Source organism: Zootoca vivipara, chromosome 13 (genome assembly GCF_963506605.1).
Source record: "Zootoca vivipara chromosome 13, rZooViv1.1, whole genome shotgun sequence".
NCBI lineage: Eukaryota > Metazoa > Chordata > Lepidosauria > Squamata > Lacertidae > Zootoca > Zootoca vivipara.
The window spans coordinates 44,388,134-44,413,364 of record NC_083288.1 but is presented as its reverse complement, the minus strand read 5'-3'; the positions used below and the strand labels follow the sequence as shown (position 1 = coordinate 44,413,364).

The 25,231-nt window shown below is 50.0% G+C and overlaps 1 protein-coding gene and 1 non-coding gene across 4 annotated transcripts in view; one reads left to right on the top strand and one right to left on the bottom strand.

The window, feature by feature from the left end:
- The window catches only part of PFAS (phosphoribosylformylglycinamidine synthase), a 38,955-nt gene extending 14,311 nt beyond the window's left edge, over window positions 1–24,644 (bottom strand). Inside the window, exons 1-19 of one of the 3 annotated variants that reach the window (XM_035135461.2) lie at window positions 24,470–24,644; window positions 20,027–20,174; window positions 19,662–19,797; window positions 18,580–18,685; window positions 17,610–17,796; window positions 16,102–16,207; window positions 14,101–14,241; window positions 12,647–12,771; window positions 12,296–12,424; window positions 10,340–10,471; window positions 9,082–9,210; window positions 7,274–7,347; window positions 6,877–7,033; window positions 5,610–5,671; window positions 4,954–5,115; window positions 2,537–2,662; window positions 1,543–1,674; window positions 1,180–1,410; window positions 22–202 (exon numbers count right to left, since the gene is read on the bottom strand). In XM_035135461.2, the coding sequence (XP_034991352.1) occupies window positions 22–202; window positions 1,180–1,410; window positions 1,543–1,674; window positions 2,537–2,662; window positions 4,954–5,115; window positions 5,610–5,671; window positions 6,877–7,033; window positions 7,274–7,347; window positions 9,082–9,210; window positions 10,340–10,471; window positions 12,296–12,424; window positions 12,647–12,771; window positions 14,101–14,241; window positions 16,102–16,207; window positions 17,610–17,796; window positions 18,580–18,685; window positions 19,662–19,797; window positions 20,027–20,165 (2,455 nt within the window). In that variant the 5' untranslated portion in view covers window positions 20,166–20,174; window positions 24,470–24,644. The other 2 variants (XM_035135460.2, XM_035135459.2) reach the window with 2 other exon arrangements.
- TRNAQ-CUG (transfer RNA glutamine (anticodon CUG)) lies at window positions 23,380–23,451 on the top strand. Its single transcript has one exon. It is a non-coding gene; the product is annotated as a tRNA-Gln (tRNA).
- Window positions 24,645–25,231: the final 587 nt, after the last annotated feature.

Genomic DNA, 25,231 nt, shown 5'->3' with positions numbered 1-25,231 from the left:
AGAAGCTCTTCCGTTCCTCACCAGGTGCCTTAACGGTCTCCGTGCCAACGCGGGCTGCCATGCTGAGGGAGTCTTTGCCGCCGTCCACAGCCACGCCCAGCTCAGCCATCACAGAGCACATGGCTCTGCAGGCCTCCGCCAAGGCAGCCCCCTCGCCAGGCAACTTGGCCGCCCACATCCAATTCCCGCTGCATTTCACATCCTGGAAGGACACAAATGCCGCCGCCACATATACAGAGAGTTTAGGCAACAGTGGGAAGGAGGCGGTTGCCCGTACGGCTAGCCTCCAACTCTAGCACACAAATTAATGTTTTATATTTAAACCGCTTAGAAGTTTCATAAGAGAAATGCATGGATTTCAGTGTGCGATCTACACAGAATATGATCTGGTCAGAGACTAGGGCTGGGCGATATCTGGTTTTCAACATCGTGATATGTCACCAAGCTAAACATCACAATATACCAATATACCAGAATGTCTGAAATAAGGATGGAGCTACGTAGAGGCATTGGCTGGCTTCACGGTTTCCCCCTTTTAAAAACGTTTGCATAAGACATACATCACGATTCGCGATATATTGCCAGGGCAAAAATTATGAAACCGATATCACGATATGGACTTCAAACTGGTTTGGGATGACATGTTGATATATCACCCAGCTCTATCAGAGGCAACCCATTATCTGAGTGTTTTGTGTATTATTAAAATTTAACAGGGTCTTTTGCAACCTGCCCCCCCCCCCGCCCACTCTCCTGAGATGTCGGAGACTACAACTCCCAGCCAGTATGGCGTGAATGGGAGTTGCAGCACAAAACATTTGCAGGGCCTCAGGTTGGCCGATTTAACAGATATTAATGTTTCCCGGCCCCTTCAGGCTAGTGGGCAACATAAAATAAAGTAAATAAGTAGTAAAGTAAATAAGTAGTAAAGAAAACCAATCAGCAGTCATGTTGGTTATTGCACAAAATTATATAATGAAAGCAGCCTCTCTTAAAACTGAAAGCACTACAAAATGCTACAGCTTCTTGCAAAATGACGGCATTTAGAAGACCTTCGCAGAGTGGAAAGCTAGTCACCCTCTCTCAGCCTAGTCCACCTCAGATGAACTGGGAGGAGGGAAAACATCAAGTTATTAAGGCAAGAAGGAAAAATGTCCCGGGAGGGACGGACTGCCTCACCTTAAGGTCAGTGACCCGAGCGAAGACCAGATTGGTGAGGGCCTCTGCCACAGCCAATCGGGCACCGGCTGCGGGGTCAATGAGCCCTTTGATAGGCTGCTCCCCAATGGCCGTGGCTCCTCCCACCGTCTCAAAGGGGGAGAGGGCCACCACGGCGACGTCCGCCAGTGGGGTGTGAAGGGGGCCCACGCACTGTTGCTGAGCCACCAGGCCCGTCACTGAGCGATCGACCTGCACCAGAGGGATAAGGGCAGCGGGAGAAAGAGGAGAAATTCAAATCAGCAGCAAATATACCTTCCCTCCATTTTTAAAAAGGTGGCTGGGTTAAAAGAACCCAGAGGCGCAAATCTGAGAGGCATTTACCTTATTGGTCAAGTAGCGCTTGCTCGCCACGGCCGGGAGCCTGAGGACACGCTGGAGGGCGTCTGACACGCTAAGGCCACGGGGAAGAGACAGAGGCCTGAGGTCTCGGTGGACACGATTCAAAACAAATTCCTGGTTGGCAGAAATCATCATCATCGTTGTTTGTCCATTGTTGTTTATGACACGTCCTCACCACTAAGAAAATCTCTCAAAGCAACTGACAAGTCCGCCAAACGTAAAACGGCTTGAGAATGCATTTTTTAAATTAACAACAACAACTCTATATCAAATACAACAGAACCAAGTTCCTGAAAATATTCGCCCAATAAGTATAAAAGGGACAGATCCTAACCAGCTGAAGGAAATAACACTAATGGACACAGGATATTATAATCCCAGCCAGAGCATTTTAGAGAAGGGATGGGAGGGTGGCGACACGAGAACAGGCCTTTTCTGTGGTGGCCCCCCATTTGTGGCGGCTCACCTGGCTCCTTCACTATAAATCTTTAGGCACCAGACCAAAAAAACCACAACATTTCTCTTCAACCAGGCATTTGGCTGATTAAAATTATATGGCTTTTAAAATGTGTTTGTGGGAGAGGGATTGGTTTGTTTTCCTTTTTCTCTGTATTATGTATTTTGTGTTTTTGTCTCCTGTTTTTATGCTGTGAGAGCTACGAATGGAGGGCGGTTAACAAATTTAATAAATAATAATAGTATCACAGATTCAAAGCATCGAGATCTACTGCGGGGGGTGGGGGTGGGGGGCAACTTGTGGCCATCCAGATGTTGTTGGGACTCCGACTCCCATCAGCCCCCAGGCAGCCTGGCCAGTGGTCAGGGAAGATGGGAGCTGTAGTCCAACATCTGGAAGGCCACAGGTTCCTCCACCCTTGGTCTACTGGGACACCTTTAAGCAGATGTTTTACCAAGACTTTTCCTTGGGGGTGGCAGGGCAGCGGGAGGACAAACACACACATATTGTGTGCCATACCTTGCGTGGCATTTTGCCAAGAACCCATTCCAGCATCAGGTTCACAGGGGTGGCTCTCCCTCCAACCTGCCCCTTCTCCAGCTCCACGTCACTGGCCGGGACCTTTGTGTCGTCAACCAGCACAATCTGTTGAGGAAAGAAGAAGAGTCACTTTTACAGACCACCCACTTCCCAAGCTGTTCAGCCTTCAAACATTCCCAATCCCTTCTCTCCCTTCTTGGATTTTGGCACTCAACTTTATCCTCTCCCCAATTTCCCAGGTCCAAACAACCTCTGCCCCACACCAGGAGCAGAAAACCGACCATTGCAGTGAAGGTTTGCACTCCTAAAATCTAACGTGGGCGCTCTCTCTCTCTCTCTCTCTCTCTCTCTCTCTCTCTCTCTCTCTCTAAAGTCAGGGTTTGGACAGAATGCTAAACTGCGTCCATGAAAAATGGAAATGGAAGCTTCAAAACTCCCACTCACCGGAGAAGGGGGAGGAGAAATGCAGGACCCCAAGGTTCTTGGCTGCAGTTAGTTCCTACGACTGGACACTAGTGACCAAAATTGTGGAAACATTTTGGGAAAAGTGTATTTCCAAGGTTTGATGGCTCGTGGCACTGTGGGTTAAACCACAGAGCCTAGGGCTTGCCAATCAGAAGGTCAGTGGTTCGAATCCCCGCGACGGGGTGAGCTTCTGTTGGTCAGTTCCAGATCCTGCCAACCTAGCAGTTCGAAAGCACATCAAAGTGCAAGTAGATAAATAGGTATCACTCTGGCGGGAAGGTAAACGGCATTTCCATGCACTGCTCTGGTTCGCCAGAAGCGGCTTAGTCATGCTGGCCACATGACCTGGAAGCTGTACACCAGCTCCCTTGGCCAGTAAAGCGAGATGAGCGCCGCAACCCCAGTGTCATTCAAGACTGGACCTAATGGTCAGGGGTCCCTTTACCTTTACCTTTTAACACCTGATTGGCTCTCTAAACCAGTGTTTCTCAACCTTTTTTGGGCCACGGCACACTCGTTCCATGAAAAAAATCACGAGGCACACCAACTCTGTGCCGCCCTATAGGTACGCGACGCCTTTTCCTCGGGAGGAGACCGTTGCCTATTGTTCTCGCCTTCCTGCCCCCCTCTTCCCACCACCACTGAAGTTGTGCGACAGACACCCTCGCTGCTTTGTGTGTGAACCTGGGCGACTGGCGTGTATGTGTGTGTGGATGGATGTGAGTGTGCGCGCACACAAAGGGGAGGGGGCAGCTGGAGCGCAATGCGCGCTGCTGACGCCGGGCCGGCTTGGGCCCGCCAGGGAGCGAGCGGAGAGGGGAAAGAGGCCGCACCGGTGCTGCTCGGCCTCAGCGCCCGCCTTCTTCTCGGCAGCCGCCGCTTCTTCTCCGAGCCCCGTGGCCTCTGGCCTCCGCAAGGCGATGGGCCTCGAAGCGCAGCCCCCTCCGCCGCCACCACCACCACCGAGCTCCCGCCGCCTGAGGCGAGGGAGCGACAGCTTCAGACGAGGCTGAGGAAAGCCAGGCCCATCAGGCCGCCAGCGGCGGCCCCGTTCGTTGCGTGTGGAAAGTTTCGGTTGGTGGACTAGAAGCGGAGAGCAGGGCGCATGAGGTGCCGCTGGCGAGAGAAGGGATGGGATCTCGGCCGCCGCAACTGCCGCCTTGCCGGGGACGCTGAGAGGGGGAGCTGCGGGAGGAGGGGCTGCGGCGAGGCGGGCAGGCGGCTGGCCCCCGCCTGCCTGCCATTGATCGCCCCTTCCTGTCCGATCGCGGCCGCCCGGGTGGGTGGGCTGCCTCCGCCAGGATGATCACAAACACGCGAGGCTTCCTGTGGTCGGACCTGGAGACTCGGGCTCTGCTGGAGATCTTGGGGGAGGCGGACGTGCAGAGCGCCCTGGACGGCAACTTTCGCAACAGCCATGTGTACCGGGACGTGGCTTGCCACCTGGCCGAGCTGCAAATCGCCCTTCTCGTCGCCGCACGTGGCGGCACACCAGCCATCGTCTCGCGGCACAGCTGTTGAGAAACGCTGCTCTAAACACTCCTGCTCACTGGCTACATTCAAATGAAGGAAAGCTGCTGCAGATCAACCTAAGCAAGTTGTGCTTCCTTTTTTTGGTTATTTGGCTATACCTTTTGATAGAATACAAATAATTGAACAAACCTTGTTGCATTGCATTCTTCATTAAATTATCTTTCCATTGATATATAATTTTATGGCATTACTGAAAAAATAAAGTGGTGTTATGAGCCATCAAACCTCAGAAACAAACTTTTTCCAAAAGGTTTCCACAATTTTGGCCGCTAGTGTAGTTTATTGTTATGTCCAAATAACGCGCATGGTTTTCTGCACAGGCCTTCCCACATCAAGGCAGTCTGCATGGTTTGTTTCACCCAATCTCTCCACCCTTTCCCCTGCTCCTGCTGTCTTACCCGTCCATCGCCACTGATCTTGCCCACGAAGTCGACAGGGCACCTCTCACGGCGGGCAAGGCGTCGCAGGAAATCTGCATGGCGAGGGCGTAGCAAGAGGGCATTGGTTTCTTGGTACTCAGCACCCCAGATCTCCAGAACGCTCAGCGTGGGATCTCCTAGCTGGGAAAAGGAAGAGAGAGAGAAACTGAGTGACGAAGAACTGAATGAGAAGGCAGAGGGCCTTCTCGGCGGTGGCGCCCTCCCTTCAAATGTCAAGGAGATAAAGAACTACACAACTTTTAGGCAACCCTGTATCGGGAAGCTTGATGTTTTGCTATGTTTTTATACATGCTGTAAGAGTTCAAGGGCACATTCCAGCCAGGAAAAAACACTCAAGGAGGGTGCTAAGCGAGACGCACTGGGTGGGAAAGAGAGGAAGAGGATGCAGCCTAGACAAATACATCTGGAGGGCCACCTTTAGCCTTCAGGTCTGAGGTTCTCCATCCAGATGTAGATTTAATCTGGGATTTTTGTTTGAATGGGTTTGTTTTAAAATCTACTGCTCCCTGCTCTGTGCAGTTAGGAACAGGGAAACATCTATGGGGAAGTAATAAATAGATATAAAGGATGGTAGACAAGAAGACAAAGAGCTTGGTCATAAATGAGAAACAGACCTGGAAGCGGCTTGCGTAGATGACAGCCCCGGCTGGCTCGCTCAGTTCCTTCAGCACATTCCCTAAAACAGAAAGCAAAGAGTTTCTTTGGAGGCTTCGCACACACACACACACACACACCTAAATCCTTGGTGGTAGCAGCTACTATAATTCTTCCAAACTTATTATCACCCAGAGAAGCATCCGTCAATGGCCTACTGTTCGCACCCAGCTCAAAACATTCTTCTCATGTTCTTCAACGTTGGGTCTTCAGATACTGCTGGACTACAGCTGCCATCATCCCCTGATAGATCACACTAAAGATCAGGAATGATAGGAATTGTAGTCCAACAACACCTGCAGACCCAAGGTTGAAGAACACTGGCCTTGTCCATCCAGATAGAGTTTACCATCTCTACCTTTGGAGGTGGAGGGAATGGTTAACCACAGCCATTCATTCCCTGGGGGAACCCCTGATGGCCGAAAACTACCTTCTCATCTTCCATTTCCTCCTCCAAGAGCATCCAGGGAACAAAACCATTGCTATTCACAAATCGTTTACTGCCGCTTAGTTAATGTAATTTCTTTGTAACAATGTAAACATAAGAAGAGCCTGCTGGATCAGGCCAATAGCCCATCAAATCCAGCATCCTGTTCTCACAGTAGCCAACCAGAGATCTGTGGGAAACGAGAAAGCAGGATTTGAACCTAGGACCTCTTGCACCCAAAGCAAGAATCTTAGGGCCAATGAGCCAGTTACTGTACCAAGCAGGTATGGAATTCTTATAGTGAAGTTGGCTATGCTACAGGGGGTGGTTTGTCTTAAGGTCATCCCATAACCTTTGTGGTGAAATGGGACATTTAGGGATGTAGGGACACAGGAAACTGCCTTCTGCTGAGTCCGAACTTTGATCCATCTAGCTCGGTCACATCCTTGGTCTAGCTAGCTCAGAATTGTTGTGTCAACTCTCCAGGGTTTCAGGCAAAGGGACATCGCTAGTCCTACCTGGAGATGCCGGGGATTGAACTTGTGACCTTCTGCAATGCGAAGCAGGGGGTTTTACCTCTGAGCTACGGGCCTTCCCCAGTCCCCCAATATCACAAAGGAATATCCTGCCCAACCACATCTGGGCCACTAGAAGTTGTTCTGCTCTGCGTCCTGCAAGTTTCCCCTTCACCATAAGATCCAAACACTCTTCAGCCACCGTGTGGCCCAAATCAAACCACTCAGAGCACATATGGCTCAGCCCATAGCCACGTTCCCAAAAGCCTTCTCTGAGCCGCTCACCGTTGCCTCCAGCGCCTTGGTCGTGCAGGCTGCAGATGGGATTGCCTTCCCCGCTCTCCACGCAGCCTCGCAACACCCGGTTCATCTTCTGCTCCATTTCGGCGTCGCCACGTTGCACCGCCCCGAAATCCAGTTCACTGGCATTGTCCCCTTGCACCTGCACACAAAGGGAGCATTTGCAGGTGTGAAGGGCTTCGCGGAGGTAGCTTTGTCAGCAACGGGCAATCGCCAATTAAGAAGGCAGCCAAGGAATGAGGCCAATAAGCAGGGCCATCGTTGCCTACTGCCCAGGGCTCCTAAAAGGTACCTGCACCTCCGAACCTTCGCCTTAAGGCTTTGATAGGGAGATTCACCTTCACCTGCAAAGGTGAGGAGCAGAAGGCAACGCCCAACTTACCTGGATGGAGGAAGCAGCTCCTCCACCAACACCAATTCGATAGACGGGGCCTCCAACCTTCACAACGTTCATACCTAAGGAGGAAATGGGAACGTAAGTCGCAATTGTACAGTTGAAAAAAGGAAAGAATCTAATTTCAGGTCTAAATTCAAAATTCTGAGCATCTCAATTGTGATTTGTTTTCTTTTTCCTTTTCTTTTTTAAAGGCTCTAGTCCTCATGACTCCTTGGGAGCATCTGGTAAAATATCAGAGTACAAGTGATGGGAGGGTAGGATTTCCATGGGAGCAAATGCTTCAGCAGCTCTTTAACTTCCCCAAGCTCAGCAGAGGTAGCATAACACATTTTTGCAAAATAAGCAAGTACAGTACGGTACTCATTATTATGAGCCGACCCGGTTCCTGCAATCATCACCATCTGAGACCCTTCTCCATGTGCCCTATTCATGGGAGGTCCAAAGAACACAAGAACTGGACTTTTCAGTGATGCCCCCCCCCCAATTGGGGAACACTCTCCTCAAGGAGATACACCTGGCACCACCATCTTTAGCTGCTAGGCAAAAGCATTCCTTTGCCACCAGGCTTTTTGCTTTTAATGGTCAGTGGCCACCTTCAGCGGGTAGGAAGTTTATAATAATAATAAAAATCTTTAATACGGTCAAAGACTAGTGAGAGAATTATACAGTTCAGTTCATAGACTGGGTATCTACATAGTAAAATTGCAGTTAAAATGTTACAAATTTTAAAATTTTATAAAAGTTTGATATATGAATCTCAGCCACCTGTCGACGCTCCTGTTATTATCCTACGATAGATCAACTAGGTTATCTGTCACTGGTGTTTGCTGTTATGACGGCGTGTCTTATTCTTGTCACTATGTAGCAAAATTTTGCTAAGATCCTGGTAGTCTCTATGTCTTTGTCAGCTAAAAGGTGTCTGGTGTAGGCTTCCTCTGATCGGCCGGGCTGTTTCACTAGGAGCGGTTCGATCAGCTCTTTCCTCGTATCATGGTATAATTGGCAATATAAAAGGACATGCCCGATGGATTCAATCTCATTGTTATCACAGGGGCATAGCCTTTGGTCAATCAGAGTCTTGTTGTATCTACCAACTAATAAAGGTGAGGGGAGGGCATTAAAACGGGCCCTGGAGAATGCCCAGCAATGTTTGGGATTATCTAATGACTTGAGGTAATTTGCTAAGTGGATCCTTTGATGGTCATAAAGGTGCCTATAAATTGCTGAGAGTCGGGTAAGATCATTTTAGCTTTGCCTTTAAAAAATGTGAATGCGTTTTAAATGTTTATGCTGATTTTCAAATGAATGTGTTGTTTATTTCTTTTCGTAAGTCCCTTTGAGTTACGTCTTTTTTAAAAAAAGCAACTAACAAGTTCAATAAATACTACTACTAATAATAAGGTAAAGGTAAAGGGACCCCTGACCATTAGGTCCAGTCATGACTGACTGGGGTTGCGACGCTCATCTCGTGTTATTGGCCGAGGTAGCCAGTGTACAGCTTCCAGGTCATGTGGCCAGCATGACAAAGCTGCTTCTGGCAAACCAGAGCAGCACATGGAAACGCCGTTTACCTTCCCACTGTAGCGGTTCCTATTTATCTACTTGCACTTTGACGTGCTTTCGAACTGCTAGGTGGTAAATCCATCATTGCCAATCCATCGATGAATCACTTTTGCATGAGCAAAAGCAATAGCGCCAAAGGAATAAAGAGCATGTGTTTTAGATGCATTAAAGAAGTACGTGTGTCACAGCAAGCGCAATCTCCCAAACAGGGTAAATTAAATAAAAATTACCAGGCTGTGGGGCTTCCTTGCGGACGTGGGCATCTTCCATTGTTCCAATGCCACCACTGAACATGATGGGCTTGATCCACTCGTGCCGTTCGCCATTTGCCAGACGGAGACCGAAAGAGCGTGCAAAGCCTGGAAGACAGACAGGTGATGGGGGGGGGCGCTTTTCTCACATTTCCAAACACACAGCCTCAGGGCTGTCCTAAGCCTATCCAGGACTGTGGTTCAAGGAGCCCTCCGGCGCCCCCCCCCCGTTCCCATAGTTGCTGGGGCTGGATGAGCGGGCCGCACCCCCCTCTTTATTGGGGTGTGTGTGCGCGCAGAATACAGTGGAACCAGGAGTCCTGGCTCGGCTCCCCACACCCTCCGCCTTCTCTCTGCTCTGGCCCTTCCCGTCCAGCTTGGCTTCGCTGCCGCGCTGCGGTGCACGTTGCAGGAGCCGCTGGGGGTGCGCGCAACGAAAGGGGGAGGAGGAGGGCAGGGTGAAACGAAGGGAGAGCAGGGCCTGCCTCTCTTCCCCTGCGCGGCACCAGGTCCGCCAACTGGGACCAGCGCTCGCCTCTCCATCCCAGCTGGGTTGGAGGGCAGCTCCTCTGGCGGGGAAGAGGCAGAGGCTCCGGGCACGGCGCTGCTTTGGCATGGCGGGCGAGGGTGCTGCGTCCAGCCTCCGCCTCTTCCCCTGGCGCCCATGCCTCAGTGGCCACGTCAGGTGGAGGCTCCAGGCACAGCGCTGCTTTGGTGCAGCAGGCGAGGGTGCCATGTCCAGCCTCCGCCTCTTTCCAGGCACCAGGGAAGCCCTGCCCAGCAACGGCAGGAAAGTGAAAGTTGCTGAGGGGAGGGAGGGGCAGGGTCCCGAGCGCAGTGCCGGCATGTGCACAGTCGGCACAAAGACCGACAGGGCGTGCACAGATCGGGTTGCCTCCAAGCTCTCCTCCCCTTTTCTTTGCTTCTTGCAACTTTTTCTCTGCACGCCTGCCAGCCATATGGTTGACGGGGCGCAGCTGGCGGGTGTGCAGGAGGCCGCACAGCTCCCCCAGTTGCTGGGGCGCCCCTCAGCGCCCTGGCACAATGCACCAGTAAAACCAATGGGAAGGACGGCTCTGCACAGCCTTCCTCTTTCTCCCTCGCTTTGGCCTGTCAGCTGCCCTAAGTTGTCGCTAAAGGATGCCGTGGTATCAAAGAGAGAAACAAACAAACCAGCCGGACGCTGAACCTTGGAAGCAAGAAAGGGGCCAAATATCACCCACACCGCAAGTCTCACCTGCCAGGACAGGTTCCCCAAATTTGTTGCCGTAGTCTGAAGCGCCATCGCTGGCTCTGATGGCAACCTCCACAGGCGGGGCAAAGTTGTCCGGGTACAGCAGGGACGGATCTTCCCAGGGTAAAGTGTATCCTGCAGAGAGGAATGGGAAAAGAACAGGACAGATTTCTCCCATAGCCTAGGGCTGCTTCGAATCACCTTTGTGAATGTACACCTTTCTGCCTTGGCAGGGGCACTGGGTATAGGGGGCAGGAGGGCCTTCAGCCCCCCATACTGAGGGGGCCGCCATCCCCCGCTGCCCCCGGGTGAGCACTGGCTTGCTGGGCAGTGCAGAGGGCAATTTTTGCCCTCCATGATCTCCCACCACAATCACCAGACTGCCTTCCGGAAAGCCGCTCTGGCAATCCTCAAAGGGACAGAATGGATCACTCATGTAGTAAGCACAGCTCTACTGGTAAATAATAAATTACAGTGATGCCTCGCTAGACGAAATTAATTCGTTGCACGGGTCAATTCGTGTAACAAATTTTTCATCTAGCAAGTCCCAGTTTCCCATAGGAATGCATTTAAACTTAATCAATGCATTCCTATAGGCTCTGGGGGACTGGCGGCGGCATGCGACGAAGCTTCGGAGAAGGTCTCCAATGCCCCGTCTGATGCCAGCTGTGTGCAAGGCGGCGGGGGAGAAGCTCTCTTCTCCCAGCCACCGCCTTGCCTGCCTCCCCCGACATGGAGTGCAACTTTTGGAGCTGTACGCGGCGAGAGGCGGCGGCGGGGGAACAGCTTCTCCCGCGCTGCCTCCTGCCTGCCTCCCCCAACATGAGACGGCGCTTCGGAGACCTTCTCCGAAGTGCCGTCTCATGCCGCTGGTGCGCGGCGAGGCGGCGGGGGAGAGAAGCGCTTCTCCCGCCGCCACCTCCCGCCTGTCTTCCCCGGTGGTGCGGGGCGGGGCGGTGGCTTGCCCCCGCCTGTCTTCCCTGAGCCAAGGGGAAGACAGGCAGGGGCAGCCACCGCACCACTGCATTTCGGCTCTGTCCCCCCTGGCAAAGGAAGATTAGCTGTTAGCTTCCCGCGCTGACAGCTGATCTTCCTTTGCCGCTTTCTATGGCCGCGCTTCGTAAGACGAAACGGTGGTCATAGAAAATTTTGTCACCTTACAAATGCCTCTCGCAACGCAAAACTCTTTCGTCTAGCGAGCTTTTCATTGTGTGAGGCATTCGTAAAGCGATGCACCACTGTATTATTATTATTATTATTATTATTATTATTATTATTATTATTATTATTTATATGTCTCCTATCTGATTGGGTTACCCCAGCCATTCTGAGCGGCTCCCAACAATTTATAAAACCACAGTAAAACCTCAAACGTTAAAAAAAACCTTCCCCATACAGTGGTACCTCAGGTTACAAACGCTTCAGGTTACAAACTCCGCTAACCCAGAAATAGTACCTCAGGTTAAGAACTTTGCTTCAGGATGAGAACAGAAATCAAACTCCGGCGTTGCGGCAGCAGCAGGAGGCCCCGTTAGCTAAAGTGGTGCTTCAGGTTAAAAACAGTTTCAGGTTAAGAACGGACCTCCGGAACGAATTAAGTTCTTAACCCGAGGTACCACTGTACAGAGCTGTCTCCAGATGTCTTCTAAAAGTCAGACAGTTGTTTATTTCCTTGGCAACTGATGGGAGGGAGTTCCACAGAGAGGGCACCACTACAAAGAAGGCACTCTGTGTGGTTCGCTGTAACATCACTTCTCGCAATGCGAGAACCACCAGACCTTCAGAGCTGGACCTCAGGGTCCGAGCTGAACGATGGGGGTGGAGACTCAGAAGAGAGGGAGGAAGGAACCTGGGGCTGGGGGGGAGAAACCTGTAGAACACCCATCCATTTGTTGCGAAGCCAAACATCCTTCTGTGGCTCCCTTTTCAGTATGTTGGGCCCAAGCCACCACTACTCACCTGGGATGAGCAGATTGCCGAAACTGTAGCCAGCAGTGCCAGCGATATAGTGGGCCCCGCGGCCTGTGCACTGCACATCGCGGATCCGCCCGCCAGTCCCAGTGGTGGCACCGCTGAAGGGAGCAACGCCTGCAAGGAGAGTTGAAAAGCAACATCAAAAGCCACACAAATGCACTCCCTCCACGGAGCACCCAGACAGGTTATTCGTCGACTCCGTCAACGCAAGGGAGCCGGTCATTTTGTTCTGAGGCAGTAGCGGTCAAAAGGGGAGCCTGCCTGCCTGCGGAATTTGCAATGCACTTGAAATACACCCCTGCCCTCCAGACCAGACCCCCTTTCCCATCCACTCACCAGTAGGGAAGTTGTGGGTCTCGGCTGTGAAAATGACGTGCCGGGTGGACGTCCGCTTCTCAAAGGGGCTGGCGCGAGATGGGTCGCTGGGCCACATCGAGAGGACCTCCCTCCCTTGGATCGCACTGTGTTGGGAAGACAACACACACACACACACACTCAGCTTCAAGGAGCCACACGGCCTTGGTGTTACACCAAGTAAATTGGCAAAAATGTATAAATCTAAATCAAATGTTGGAAATGTAAAGAGAAAGAAGGTTCTTTTTATCATATGAGGTGGTCTTGTAGTAAGGTTAAAGCTTACTGGGAAATACTGTATATTCCTGCGTATAAGACTACTTTTTAACCCAGGAAAATCTTCTCAAAAGTTGGGGGTCGTCTTATACGCCGGGTCGTATTTCTTATACGGCGAGTATATCCCAAACTCTATATTTTAACTGGAAAAGTTGGGGGTTGTCTTATACACCCAGTCGTCTTATATGCCGGAATATATGGTAGTATATAATGACTTTAAAAAGATGTACAGAATAACTTTTTAAAAAAACAAAACAAAACCCAGAAGCTTTTCTTTTGGGAATTATAGGGACAGAACTACCTAAATAGTACAGAAATTTATGTATGTATGCTACTACAGCAGCAAGAATGTTATTTGCCCCAAAATGGAAAGAAGCAGAAGTCCCAGAAAAGGGAGAATGGATACAAAAACTTATGGAATATCCAGAAATGGCGAAACTTACCAGAAGAATAAGAAATCAAGATAACAAACTCTTTATAAAAGAATGGAAACGGTTCATTGAATCTTTTCAGATAAGTTGTAAACAGATAAAAACATTAGGAGGATTATTGTAATAAATTGCAGTTTTATAAGAGTATATATTTGCAGTAGATAATTAAATGAGTAAATTAAATGAATTTGGATATGCAGAAGGTATGAAAAAATAAATTTAAGGAAACGCAGAGAGGGGGAAAGAAGTCAAATTTTGAAATTTTGAAATGTTAAATGGATTGTAAAATTAATGAAATGAATAAATTTGAAAAGTATAAATAAAAACTAAAAAAGAAGCCACACAGCCACCAAAAGCCACACACGGGAAGGGACTCCCAGCTCCCATTGACCGTAGCCAACAAGGCCAAAAGCCAGGCGTGATGGGAGTTAAGAGTCTGCCCACCTCTGGAGTGACCAGAGTTCCCCAGCCAGGCCTTATGAGTTGGCTCAGAAGTGGTTGTGAACCTGCGTCCCTGCAGACAATTTGGGATGCCAACTCCCCTTGGCCTCAGCCAACAGTCGGGGATGGTGGTAGTTGTAGTTCAACCGCATCAAAGAGGGTCACAGATTCTCCACCTCTGTTCTAGGCCAGCCCCATTGCTTCTTCTCTGCTCCGACAGCGACAGAGGATGGAGGATGCCATTTTGCAGGCCACCCCCTTCTCCGGCTGGTTCCCGAGGATCCCCACCTGCTGTTGTCGCAGAACTTGATGACGTTGTTGGGGTTGCTCCGTTCCTGGGTCTTCATGATGGACTCGAAGAGGGACTCCTTCAGCTCCCGTCCATCCACCAGGAGACGCCCCTTGAAGAACCAGTGGCGACTGTGCTCGCTGCAGGAAGAAGAGGCGGGTTTAGGGAGACAGGAAGCTGCTGGGCGCCAGGTCAGGCTATTGTCCCATCTAGCCCAGCATGGCCTACAGCTTTGCAAGATCTCAACTAGATAAAGATCTTCCATGCCTACCATTTGCCTTTGGGGTCCTACTTGAGTGGCAGGGACTGAAGCATGTGCTCTGTTTGAGCCATGCTCTTATGATCCACTGTGATCAGGTTTGTTTTCTTCTACCTGCTACTGAACAGCACCTTAAGCTTTGGGAAAGGGGCTAAGAAAGCGATTTTAATGAACTTGTTAACGGTTCTTTGCAAAAAAAAAATCCCAGGTCAAACCAAAGATCGAGGGTCTGGAAACCAAGCCTTATGAGGAATGGCTGAGGGAGCTAGGCATGTTTAGCCTGGAAAAGAGAGGAGCAATGATAGCCATCTTCAAATATCTCAAGGGCTGTCATATGGAATATGGAGCAAGCTGCTTTTCTCCTGCTCTAGAGCAGGCATCCCTAACCTGCGGCCCTCCAGATGTTTTGGCCCATAACTCCCATGATCCCTAGCTAACAGGACCAGTGGTCAGGGATGATGGGAATTGTAGTCCAAAACATCTGGAGGGCTGAAGGTTGGGGATGCCTGCTCTAGAGGGTAGGACTCGAACCAATGGCTTCAAGTTCCAAGAAAGGAGATTCCAACTAAACATCAGGAAGAGCTTTCTGACAGTAAGAGCTGTTCAACAGTGGAACAGTCTCCCTCGGGAGGTTGTGCACTCTCCTTCTTTGGAGGCTTTTAAGCAGAGGTTGGAAGGTCATCTGCCATGGATGCTTTAGTTAAGATTCCTACATTGCAGGGGTTGAACTAGATGACCCTTGGGGTCCCTCCCAACTCTATAATTCTATGGTTGAGCATCCCGTTTCCCAGAGTGATGCCCATGGGAAGCTGAAATAAGCCCCTTCCTGTTATCATTCCCCATCAACTGTTCACCAATTGCTCCTCTGGACTTAAGAGGCAGCATAGAGCAGTGGCTTTCAACCGGTGTGCCTTGGCACCCTGGGGCGACTTGAATGACGGTCAGGGCTGCCGCAGGCAACACTGGCCTCTGTCCCTCTTTCCTTCCTTCCCTCCTCTGATGCGCTCTTGCATCTCTGCTTCCCAAAGGCTTGTACAGCTGCTTGTTCCAGCAGCCCTGGCTACAAGTACCACAGGCGAATGATGGCTCTGGGGCTGGCCAGGGGGTGCTAGTTGCCAGGAGCCGAGGTGGCCTCAGAGAAAGGCAAGCAAACAGGCAGGCAGGCAAGGGAGCCCAGCCAGCTAGTCCACCAGCCCTTGCTGTTGGGAATGGACAGACAAGTCCTAGGCGCTTGTGGGGCAGTGTGGGGAGAAGCTCAGAGACCAGGGGTGGTGGCAGCGGTTGCCTGGAGGACTCCCAAGCAGAGGGGAGAGGAGTGGAGGAGAGGCTTTGGGAACATGTCACAAGGGAGGATGTTCAAAAAAGGGTGAGAGGCTGCCAGCTCTGCAGGCAAGGATTGACATAATTGGGCTCCTGAGCCCCAGATGGGGGCCGCAGAAAGCATGCAGTTCATCAAGGGAGCCAGCCCCTGGCATAGGGTTATCCAAAACCTATTTGTTTGCTGTTGTTTTTAATGAAGTTACTATTGACCCAAAAAAGGCCTTCTTCCCCCACCCACAAGGCAGCTTGCAGTTTAAAAACTTTTACTTTATAAAAACTTTGCATACTCCTCACCAGGACATGGTGAAAATCTGCAGAACTCAATGCTGTAAGATAGCTGCCCTGTCCCCTGGGCCTCAAGCAGGGAGGCTTCTCCCAGTTCCCCACCTCACCCCTCTGCACCCCATAGCCAAGCAGACACCTGTTTGACTGAGCGAGATCAAAGCATTCCACGCTGGTGGGATTTCTCCCAAGTTTCTTGAAGAGGTCGGTGTAGAAGTCCAGATCCCAGGAATCGAAAGCCAGACCTGTAAGGCAGGGAAGCATCTATAGTTTATCCTAAACACATACACACAAACCCAGCCAAATAAAGAATATTGTTTCTCATAATCAAGGGAAGATTTCCACTTTCAGAGGTAGGGCCAGAATACTCTCTGACGGGGGCGAACACAACTTTATCACCTCCCTCAGAAGGTGGTGGACTCTCCTTCCTTGGAGGTTTTTAAGCAGAGGTTGGATGGCCATCTTTAGTTGAGATTCTTGCATTGCAGGAGGTTGGACTAGATGACCCTCGGGTCCCTCCCACAGCTCCAAAATTATACAAAACCCTTTAAGACCAGAAGGCTGAATCCCTCTAGATCTGTGTTTCCCAAACTTGGTTCTCCAGCTGTTTTTGGACTACAATTCCCATCATGCTTGACCACTGGGTCTTGCTAGCTAGGGATGATGGGAGTTATAGTCCAAAAACAGCTGGAGACCCAAGTTTCAGAAACACTGCTCTAAATCCATGTGGGTCTCTGCAGCTAAGTGAAAAGGAGAAAGGATCCGAGGAGCTATTTACCAATGCTGTGCTCACGCAAGCTCAGGTTAGACAATAATAAATTCAGAGTTAGCTTCCAGAAAGTGGCATTCATAGAATCATAGAGTTGGAAGAGACCACAAGGGCCATCCAGTCTAACCCCCTGCCAAGCAGGAAAAACCATCAAAGCATTCCTGACATATGGCCGTCAAGCCTCCGCTTAAAGACCTCCAAAGAAGGAGACTCCACCACACTCCTTGGCAGAAAATTCCACTGCCAAACAGCTCTTACTGTCAGGAAGTTCTTCCTAATGTTTAGGTGGAATCTTCTTTCTCGTAGTTTGAATCCATTGCTCCGTGTCCGCTTCTCTGGAGCAGCAGAAAACAACCTTTCTCCCTCCTCTATATGACATCCTTTTATATATTTGAACATATCACCCCTTAACCTTCTCTTCTCCAGGCTAAACATGCCCAGCTCCCTAAGCCATTCCTCATAAGGCATCATTTCCAGGCCTTTGACCATTTTGGTTGCCCTCTTCTGGACACGTTCCAGCTTGTCAGCATCCTTCTTGAACTGTGGTGCCCAGAACTGGACACAGTACTCCAGGTGAGGTCTGACCAGAGCAGAATACAGTGGTACTATTACTTCCCTTGATCTAGATGCTATACTCCTATTGATGCAGCCCAGAATTGCATTGGCTTTTTTAGCTGCTGCATCACACTGTTGACTCATGTCAAGTTTGTGGTCTACCAGGACTCCTAGATCCTTTTCACATGTACTGCTCTCAAGCCAGGTGTCACCCATTCAGAAGCATCACTGCCTGCAACTGTGGAGGCAGAGCATGGCTATTGGAAGCCATTGGAAGCCCTGCATCCTTATTCCAAGCCCTGCTTTGCCCTGCTGATTCATACCGAGCTGGTTGTTGGCCTTGACCAGAGCAGGTCTCCCTTCTCCCAAAATATCGACATGGAACACAGGCTCAGGGCGGGTGGCTATAGCAAAGCTGACGATGGGTTCTGGGTAACACTGTTCCGTCATCCGATCATACAGCGTGGATGCTAGGGAGGCCTCCTGGGATGCCGATGGCCGTTGCCCGCACTGAAAGAAATGGGTGTGGAAGCTATCGAGTTAAACATTTCCAAATCCCTATGGAGTTCTTGTGTATGTGCTGGCGTAACGAGTCTACAGGACTGCAAATCAGTGAAATGTTCCTAAGCGCCATCCTAGACTGGTGACTGGGAGTGGCCGCCATATAACACCGGTCCTGAAAGACCTACATTGGCTCCCAGTACTTTTCCGAGCACAATTCAAAGTGTTGGTGCTGACCTTTAAAGCCCTAAACGGCCTTGGCCCAGTATACCTGAAGGAGCGTCTCCACCCCCATCGTTCTGCCCGGACACTGAGGTCCAGCGCTGAGGGCATTCTGGCGGCTCCCTCATTGTGAGAAGCCAAGTTGCAGGGAACCAGGCAGAGGGCCTTCTCGGTGGTGGCGCCCGCCCTGTGGAACGCCCTCCCATCAGATGTCAAAGAGAAAAACAGCTACCAGATTTTTAGAAGACATCTGAAGGCAGCCCTGTTTAGGGAAGTTTTTAATGTTTGATGTTTTTATTGTGTTTTTAATATTCTATTGGGAGCCGCCCAATATTATCATCATCATCATTTTGGGATTGGGCAGCCAAGTGGATTAAGGATGAGTTTAATCCATCACCATGAGCAAGCTCAACCTCCAACAAAATATTGCAGCACACTATAAACATGCAACACCAGATGGCGCCAGAGAGCAGGAAATTTAAAAATGTGTTTTTCCATAGAGATTTTTTTCTTTTGTTAAAACGATTTAATAGCGGTTTTCTTCCTGTGTTTAGACCCACCCACAGTCACCTTGAAAAGGTATCGACGGGAACATTCAATTCGGTCAATCTTTTCTAGTCCGGCTGCCCAGCACACTGACACTGCATTTGTGGAAGACGCAGTTGAGAAGTTCAAACTACAAACATAAAACATTGGTTTCAGCAAAACCTGCTCCCTCCTTCGGCTGGTCTATTTTCACCTGGCTTGGGAGGTGAGGAACCTTGCCTGACTCCAGAGACAAGCCTGCTTCTGCAGTTTAGGATCCCTGCAGAACTTTGAGGTGTGTGGGGGGGGGCATTGTTAAAGCTCAATAGTCAGTTTGAATTATTAGCATACAGTTCACTTTTACTGTATATTTATTAATAGATGTTTCGTTAGCCTAGTCGTGTTTATAACTATTTAAATTTTCATATGGCTTATAACAGCAAACTATGTGAAATTATTTTGATGTGGCCTACAAATAAACAATGGTGTTGGTTAAGAAGCTTAAGTTAGCAAATGAAAGCTTTCATATAACATTTGATTCAGCTGTAAAGGCTGAGTTTCAGACATCACAACTAATCCATGGTTTGTCTGTTGTGATCAGCATTGGGGGAGGACACTCCTTCCTACCAACGCACTCTGATTTCCACCCTGTTTCTCAGTAACCAGTTTGCCCCGACATCAAAATCCACAAAACCATAGTTTGCCGCCAAACACAAATTGCAAACCATGGTTCTTAAACAAGAGTTTCCAGTTCTGGTTTGGAGGCAAACCACAGTGATATGTTGCCATCCCCCCTTCAGATTTCACAGCAAACTGTGGTTAGCGTGAACCAGGAAACGAAGAAGGGAACTGACTTGCTTGGAAGGTGGTGGACTCTCCTTCCTTGCAAGTTTTTCAGCAGAGGTTGGGTGGTAATCTGTCATGGATGCTTTGGTTGGGATTCCTGCATTGCAGGGGGTTGGACTAGATGACTCCTGGGGTCCCTTCTAACTCTGCAATTGTATGATTCTAAGCCTGAGGCCTGTTCATGATGCCTGAAACAGGTCAATACACACATTCTCTCTCTTCCCCCCCCCCTTGCCATTCCAGTAGGCAGAGTGGCTTTTCTTCCTCAGTTCAGGACGTACCGAGGGCCGATCTCTATCAGCAGATCGGAAGGAGTTGGGCTAAGGAAGGACTTGGTTGCGATGTTGCCGTGTTCGAAAGGGCAACTAAAGATCCACAGCAGCATCTCCGTCTCCTCAGAGTTTGGGGGTGTTCCTCCTGGCGAGGAAACAGAAGGGAGAAAAGATTATAGCTTCCCACAATGCAACAGGGCAATCACCCAACAGGCAACTGGCTCTGCGACAAGAAGGGATGGGGGGGCAGCCCCATGCTAAACCTCTACCTACTCAAAAGAGGGAAAAAAAGAATCAATATGCACACTTCCCTCCATACCTCCCCATTCGTTTCATATCAGAATCCAGACACAGTCCGTGTCCCATTTTCGTACCTGTCCAGTTGACGTTGAAACATACTTCCTTCTGCACCCCTTGGACGCCATTTCCCAAGATGGCTTCAGCCGAACGCAGAAGTGTGCCCATATCAGTGTCCGCCTCGCTGGGCCGCTGGTAGTAGTGTAGGACCCCCATGGCGGAGTCCTGCCAAGGAAAGAACAGAAAGCAACTGTGAGGGACTGCTTGGGATGGCGTTTTTGTAAGGGGCCTCCATTTTCCTTCTAAAAAAACACAAAATGAGATGGAAGGTTCCTTGGGGAAAGGAACCGAAGTCAGTGGCAGTAAAACTGCCTTTCATGTAGAAGGTTGAATACGAACATCAGGCTGAATGCCCATCTAGTCCACCACCCTGTTCTCACAGTGGCATGTGGGAAACCAGCAAGCAGGATCTGAGCACAAGAGGACTCTGGTTTCCAGAACGCGTATTCACAAGCACTGCTGTCCCCAACTGTGGCAACAGAGCACAGCCATTGCAGCTAGTAGCCATCGACACCCCTCTCCTCTGTAAAAGGTGCATCCCGGCAGGGTTGTGGCTCTGAAACCCTGGAGTCGCTACATAGAGCTAGATGGATGGAGGGTCTGACTCAGCTTCCTAGGTTGGTCTACCCAGGGAAAGGAAGGGTAGGCAAAGGGGGCAGATGCCACAGAATGGCAGGAAGTGACCCGTGGCAGGCAAAGGACCACAGTAACGGAGGAAGCAGGCCTTGCCAGGCATCGACTAGGCCTGCGATTCAAGGCACGAAAGGGTGGTCATCCGGATGTTGAACTCCACACCCCAGCCAGGAACCAGGGGTGGTGGGAACTGTAGCCCAACAACTTCTGGAGGGCCAGAGTTTGCCAATCCTCGGCATAAGACACTGAGCCAGATGCCAGGGGAATGAACATACAGACAAGAGCTTACCAGTGTGTGTCTGCCAACAGATGAAGAGGCTTTGGTGGCAGGACCAGCCCAAGACATTTTGGCGCCTGAGGCAAACCACAAAATGGCGCTCTCCTCACCAGGGAAGAAGGGTGAAGATGTCTATTGGGAACAAGGGTAGGACCAACAGCACCTCCTATTTACCAAGAGGCCGCTGAAGAGGCGGCGGCGGCAGCAGACAATACATTCCTTGGAGGACAGATCTGCTGCCCCTGTGGATCCTGCCGCCTGAGGCCGTTGCCTCACCTTGCCTCATGCGTGAGCCGGCCCTGAGTGGGCTGAATCAACCCAAGGGTTTCCCACCCACCCCCTTTTCTCAATGTCCCTCTCCACCCCAGAATCCACCTTGCTCTAATCACAGATGTCCCAAAGGCCAGCTCGCTGGAGCCAAATATGCCAGAGATAAGAAGAAGCAAATAGGTCAGTGGCCTCCGAATCACATGTCTTGCTTCATCGTCCAAGTTTTAAAAGGCTCAGGGAACATCCCCCAAATCTCCGCCTCTCAAACGGCAACTGAGAACAAAACGGCAAACCGCACACCGCGTGCAACCAGCAGAGATTGGCTCTGTGAACGTGGCTTGATCCTTTCTTCTTTTCACACCATCTAGCTAAAGTTAACTGGGACTTCATTGTCACTGCCATCAGAAGTCCTGACTAAAGTGTTGATGCTCTTACTGATGATTACCGGTAATAACGTTCTCATTAAAGCGCCAAGATGTTTTATGAAGTGCAAGAGGGGCAGTTCCCTGCCCCCAAAGACTCTACAGTCTAAAATTCAACTCAAAGGAGCCACTACAGGTAGGGAAATGGAGGCAAGGATAATCAAGGGAGGAGGATGCATTTAATTCAGGGGCATAGATTAAGGGTTGGTTAGTCTTGGCTAATTTCAAGCATAAAGCATAAAGCTATCTACTGTAAAGAGAAACACGGGGTTGGTGCTTAAGGGCCCCTGCAGACACCCTCTTTATTGTGCATTCACAATTATTTGTGCTCATTATGGTAACATTATGCACTCCCACTTTCAATACTGTTTGTGGCTGCAAAAGGTTCAGCACAGATATTATGCAGTTTCCCAACCTGCACATGCCCTGCAACTCCCTGCTAAAATCCTGTAACTGGAAAATAAACTTGTATACGATTTCAGCAAGAAATTGTCTTGCTCACATGTTCTGACTACAGCCACAACCTGCAGGTAGACACTGGTCACAAGCATTTGTGTGAAAGGGGGCACACGGGCCGATTTTTAAAAAGATCGTGTGCTACCCTCCCCCCCCCTTTTTAAAGTCGTGTTTGGATCACATGTTGCTCTCTACGCACGGGGCTGCGTTTGCATGCCTCTGTTCACCATCCCTTTCTCCAACCGAGGAATCATCACGTGTGGACAACCCACACGCGGGTTCGATATTATTTCTCACAGGGATGTGAAAATTAACATAAGCAGGAACAAAAATTAATAAATCTGTAGCACCTTGAAGATGAACCGTTGCAGAAGCCTGGAAGCTATCCCGGGAAGGATTGGATTCAGCCCTGCGAAGTGGAAACTCACCAACAACTTCCGCACACCACACATAGCTTCTGCTAGTTATACCCAACATGTCCGCAGCGGTCTAGAGTTCGAATCCCGCGCAGAAGCACTTCCTACCCCACCAGATCGTAGCGCGCGGCCGCGGAGCAAATGATTGATATCCACGCGCCCCTGGATCTCGCAAGGGGCCAGCCAGCCTTCCCCCTGGATTCCCCGCGTGCCATCGAGATAACGATTACCTGTGGGTCCCGCGGAGAGCCTCCTCTCTCACACGCTCTCTGAGCCCCACAACAACGCGATCTTCTACCCCGGCGGGCCCTTGACCACGGGGGGAAAAGAGGGGCGCCTGCCTTCCCTGCGCTGGGGGGGGAAGTTTCTTGCGCGCTGCCCCTTTGATGGGAGGAGAAAAGGGGGACGTTCCGCGGGGGAGGCGGCGACTCGAGGCAGCGCCCTCCCCATTGGCCGATCCCCCTGCCTCCCTTCTGCCTCCCTCCCTTCCGGCCTTGAATGGAGGCACGTGGGGGCAATGGCCAAACTTTGTTGCCGCGGGGGCGTAGGGGTAAGGAGGTAAACCCAGGAATTTTGACCCCCTTCCTCCGTACGATTTCCCCATAGAGAGTCACTAGCTCCACCCCTCACCTCGACATTTTGCCTCCTAAATGCAGTCCTTATCCCCAAATCACCTATTCTTGAGATCGGAGTCAGGAAGAGAACCCAGGAGTCCTAGCTCATTCTCCTCCCCTCCCGCGCTGAGAATGCGCTCTTCTCCTCGTGCCCCTTGTTGAGCGTCGTTCAGAAACTTTTTTTATCCTTTTCTTTCTCCAAACCACTTAACTTTCTGGGGGTTACGAGGTACCAGAGCCAGGTACCTAATTCACTTGTAACCAGGGAAAGTTCTTGTGTAAGGTTCCATGGTGTAATGGTTAGCACTTTGGACTCTGAATCCAGCGATCCGAGTTCAAATCTCGGTGGAACCTACTCCTTGGATTTTTTTGTGAAGACAAAGAAGCTTTGCAAGATCCCTTGTGGGCAGAACCCACGCTTGCAGGCAGAACGGGTTCACAATCCATCACTGGTTGTCCGAGATTTATTACGGTATGGATAGCTTCATTGAGGTCCAACAGCAATGGCAAGAGACTACAGAAGGCTGCTGCTGCCAGCCAGTGTAAGCAGTCCTGGCTTAGATGGACAAATATTCTGATGGCAATTTATTTCTGTTTCTTTAGATACAGACTAGCAGTATGCCCAGAGTAACTATATAACAGACTAAGCTACATTCGTAAAGATAAAGCGCTTTATAATGCGTTATAACACTGTAACACCAAATGGTTGTCTTTCGCCAATGGGATTTCCCTGTATGAAGTTTACAATGCGTTTAACCGATTCGCTTTTGTGTGTGTGTCTAGATTCAGCCTATAACTAGGGATATACACAAGTAGCTAAGTCTAATGCCAGGAGGGGCAAGCACAAAAAGAAAGGAAAATTCCAAAATCCTTATTAGGGTGACAGTTTCGTTAGAGCAACCAAAATCATAGGTCGGTTCCCGCGAAAACCTGCCCAGGGCACATCCAGAATACTGTATTGCTATTTTCTGGTGGGATTCAGCCACATACCAACAAATTAAGGTATTGCAGTTAAAGTCGATCAGGTGTGCTGGGTGATTTGCACAACGAACTACAGTGATATCCCCCCCTTCCAATTTCACAGCAAACAATGGTTAGTATGAACCAGGAAACACAGAAGGAAATTGACTCTCTTTCCTTTGATGTTTTTAAGCAGAGTTTGGGTAGCCATCTGTCATGGATGCTTCAGCTGAGATTCATACTTTACAGGGGGTTGGACTAGATTACCATACCCTCGGGCCCCTCCCAACTCTACAATTCTGATTCTAAGTTATTGCAGGATTTGGCTTCTGCTACACACGGTGCCTTTACTGTGCTCTTATTAGCCTGAGCTGTTGCTTTAATAAATAACATAAATGGGTGTTTTACTTACCCCTCTGCTCCGCTACTTAAATTGCCCAAGTTTAGGCTTTGCCACCTGCGGCTTCCTGTAGCTTGTGGAGCGCCTTCCCTTCTCAGCCCATTCTAAATTTATATGTGCAGATTTGTGATCAAAGTTCAGATTTGAGCCAGAGTGTGCATTTCAACATCCAACCACAGAGGCACTTTTAAAATTCTTTAGAAATATTGTTCCCTGCCACATCATGATCAGGTTTAAACTAGCTAAGACAAGACCCAAGTCTCCCAAAATTAATTGGGGTTGGGGGGGGGGAGATAATTGATCACTTTTACCTTTGTGGGGTTCAGTGACCCTCCCTCCCCAGGGTGGATAAGCAGATGCCCTCCTGTCATTGAACCTTTGATGTGTCAGTGATTAACAGTTCCCAAATCTATTATTAACCAGCTCCTGGTGAATACAGAAAAAGCCATATGGGATCAGACCACCAGTCTGGTTCAGCAGGCAGCAGAGTCTGGAGGCAGCAGCTCTGAAAACACTGTTCGTTAGCCACACCAAATAAATAAATAGTTACAGGTACACTGCCTCTGAACATGGCAGTTCCCTTTATCCATAATGGCTGATAGCTATGGATAGGTATGACTTGGGCAGAGTCCCAAGAGCCAGCTAGAGACGGCGGGGCACAATGGGCCATGCTGTTAACTAGAAGTTTGGTTGTTCTAGCCCATCCAGGGACAGCTGTGGGCAGGATTCCTGCATTGCCGGGGGTTGGGCTAGATGACCCCTGGGGTCCCTTCC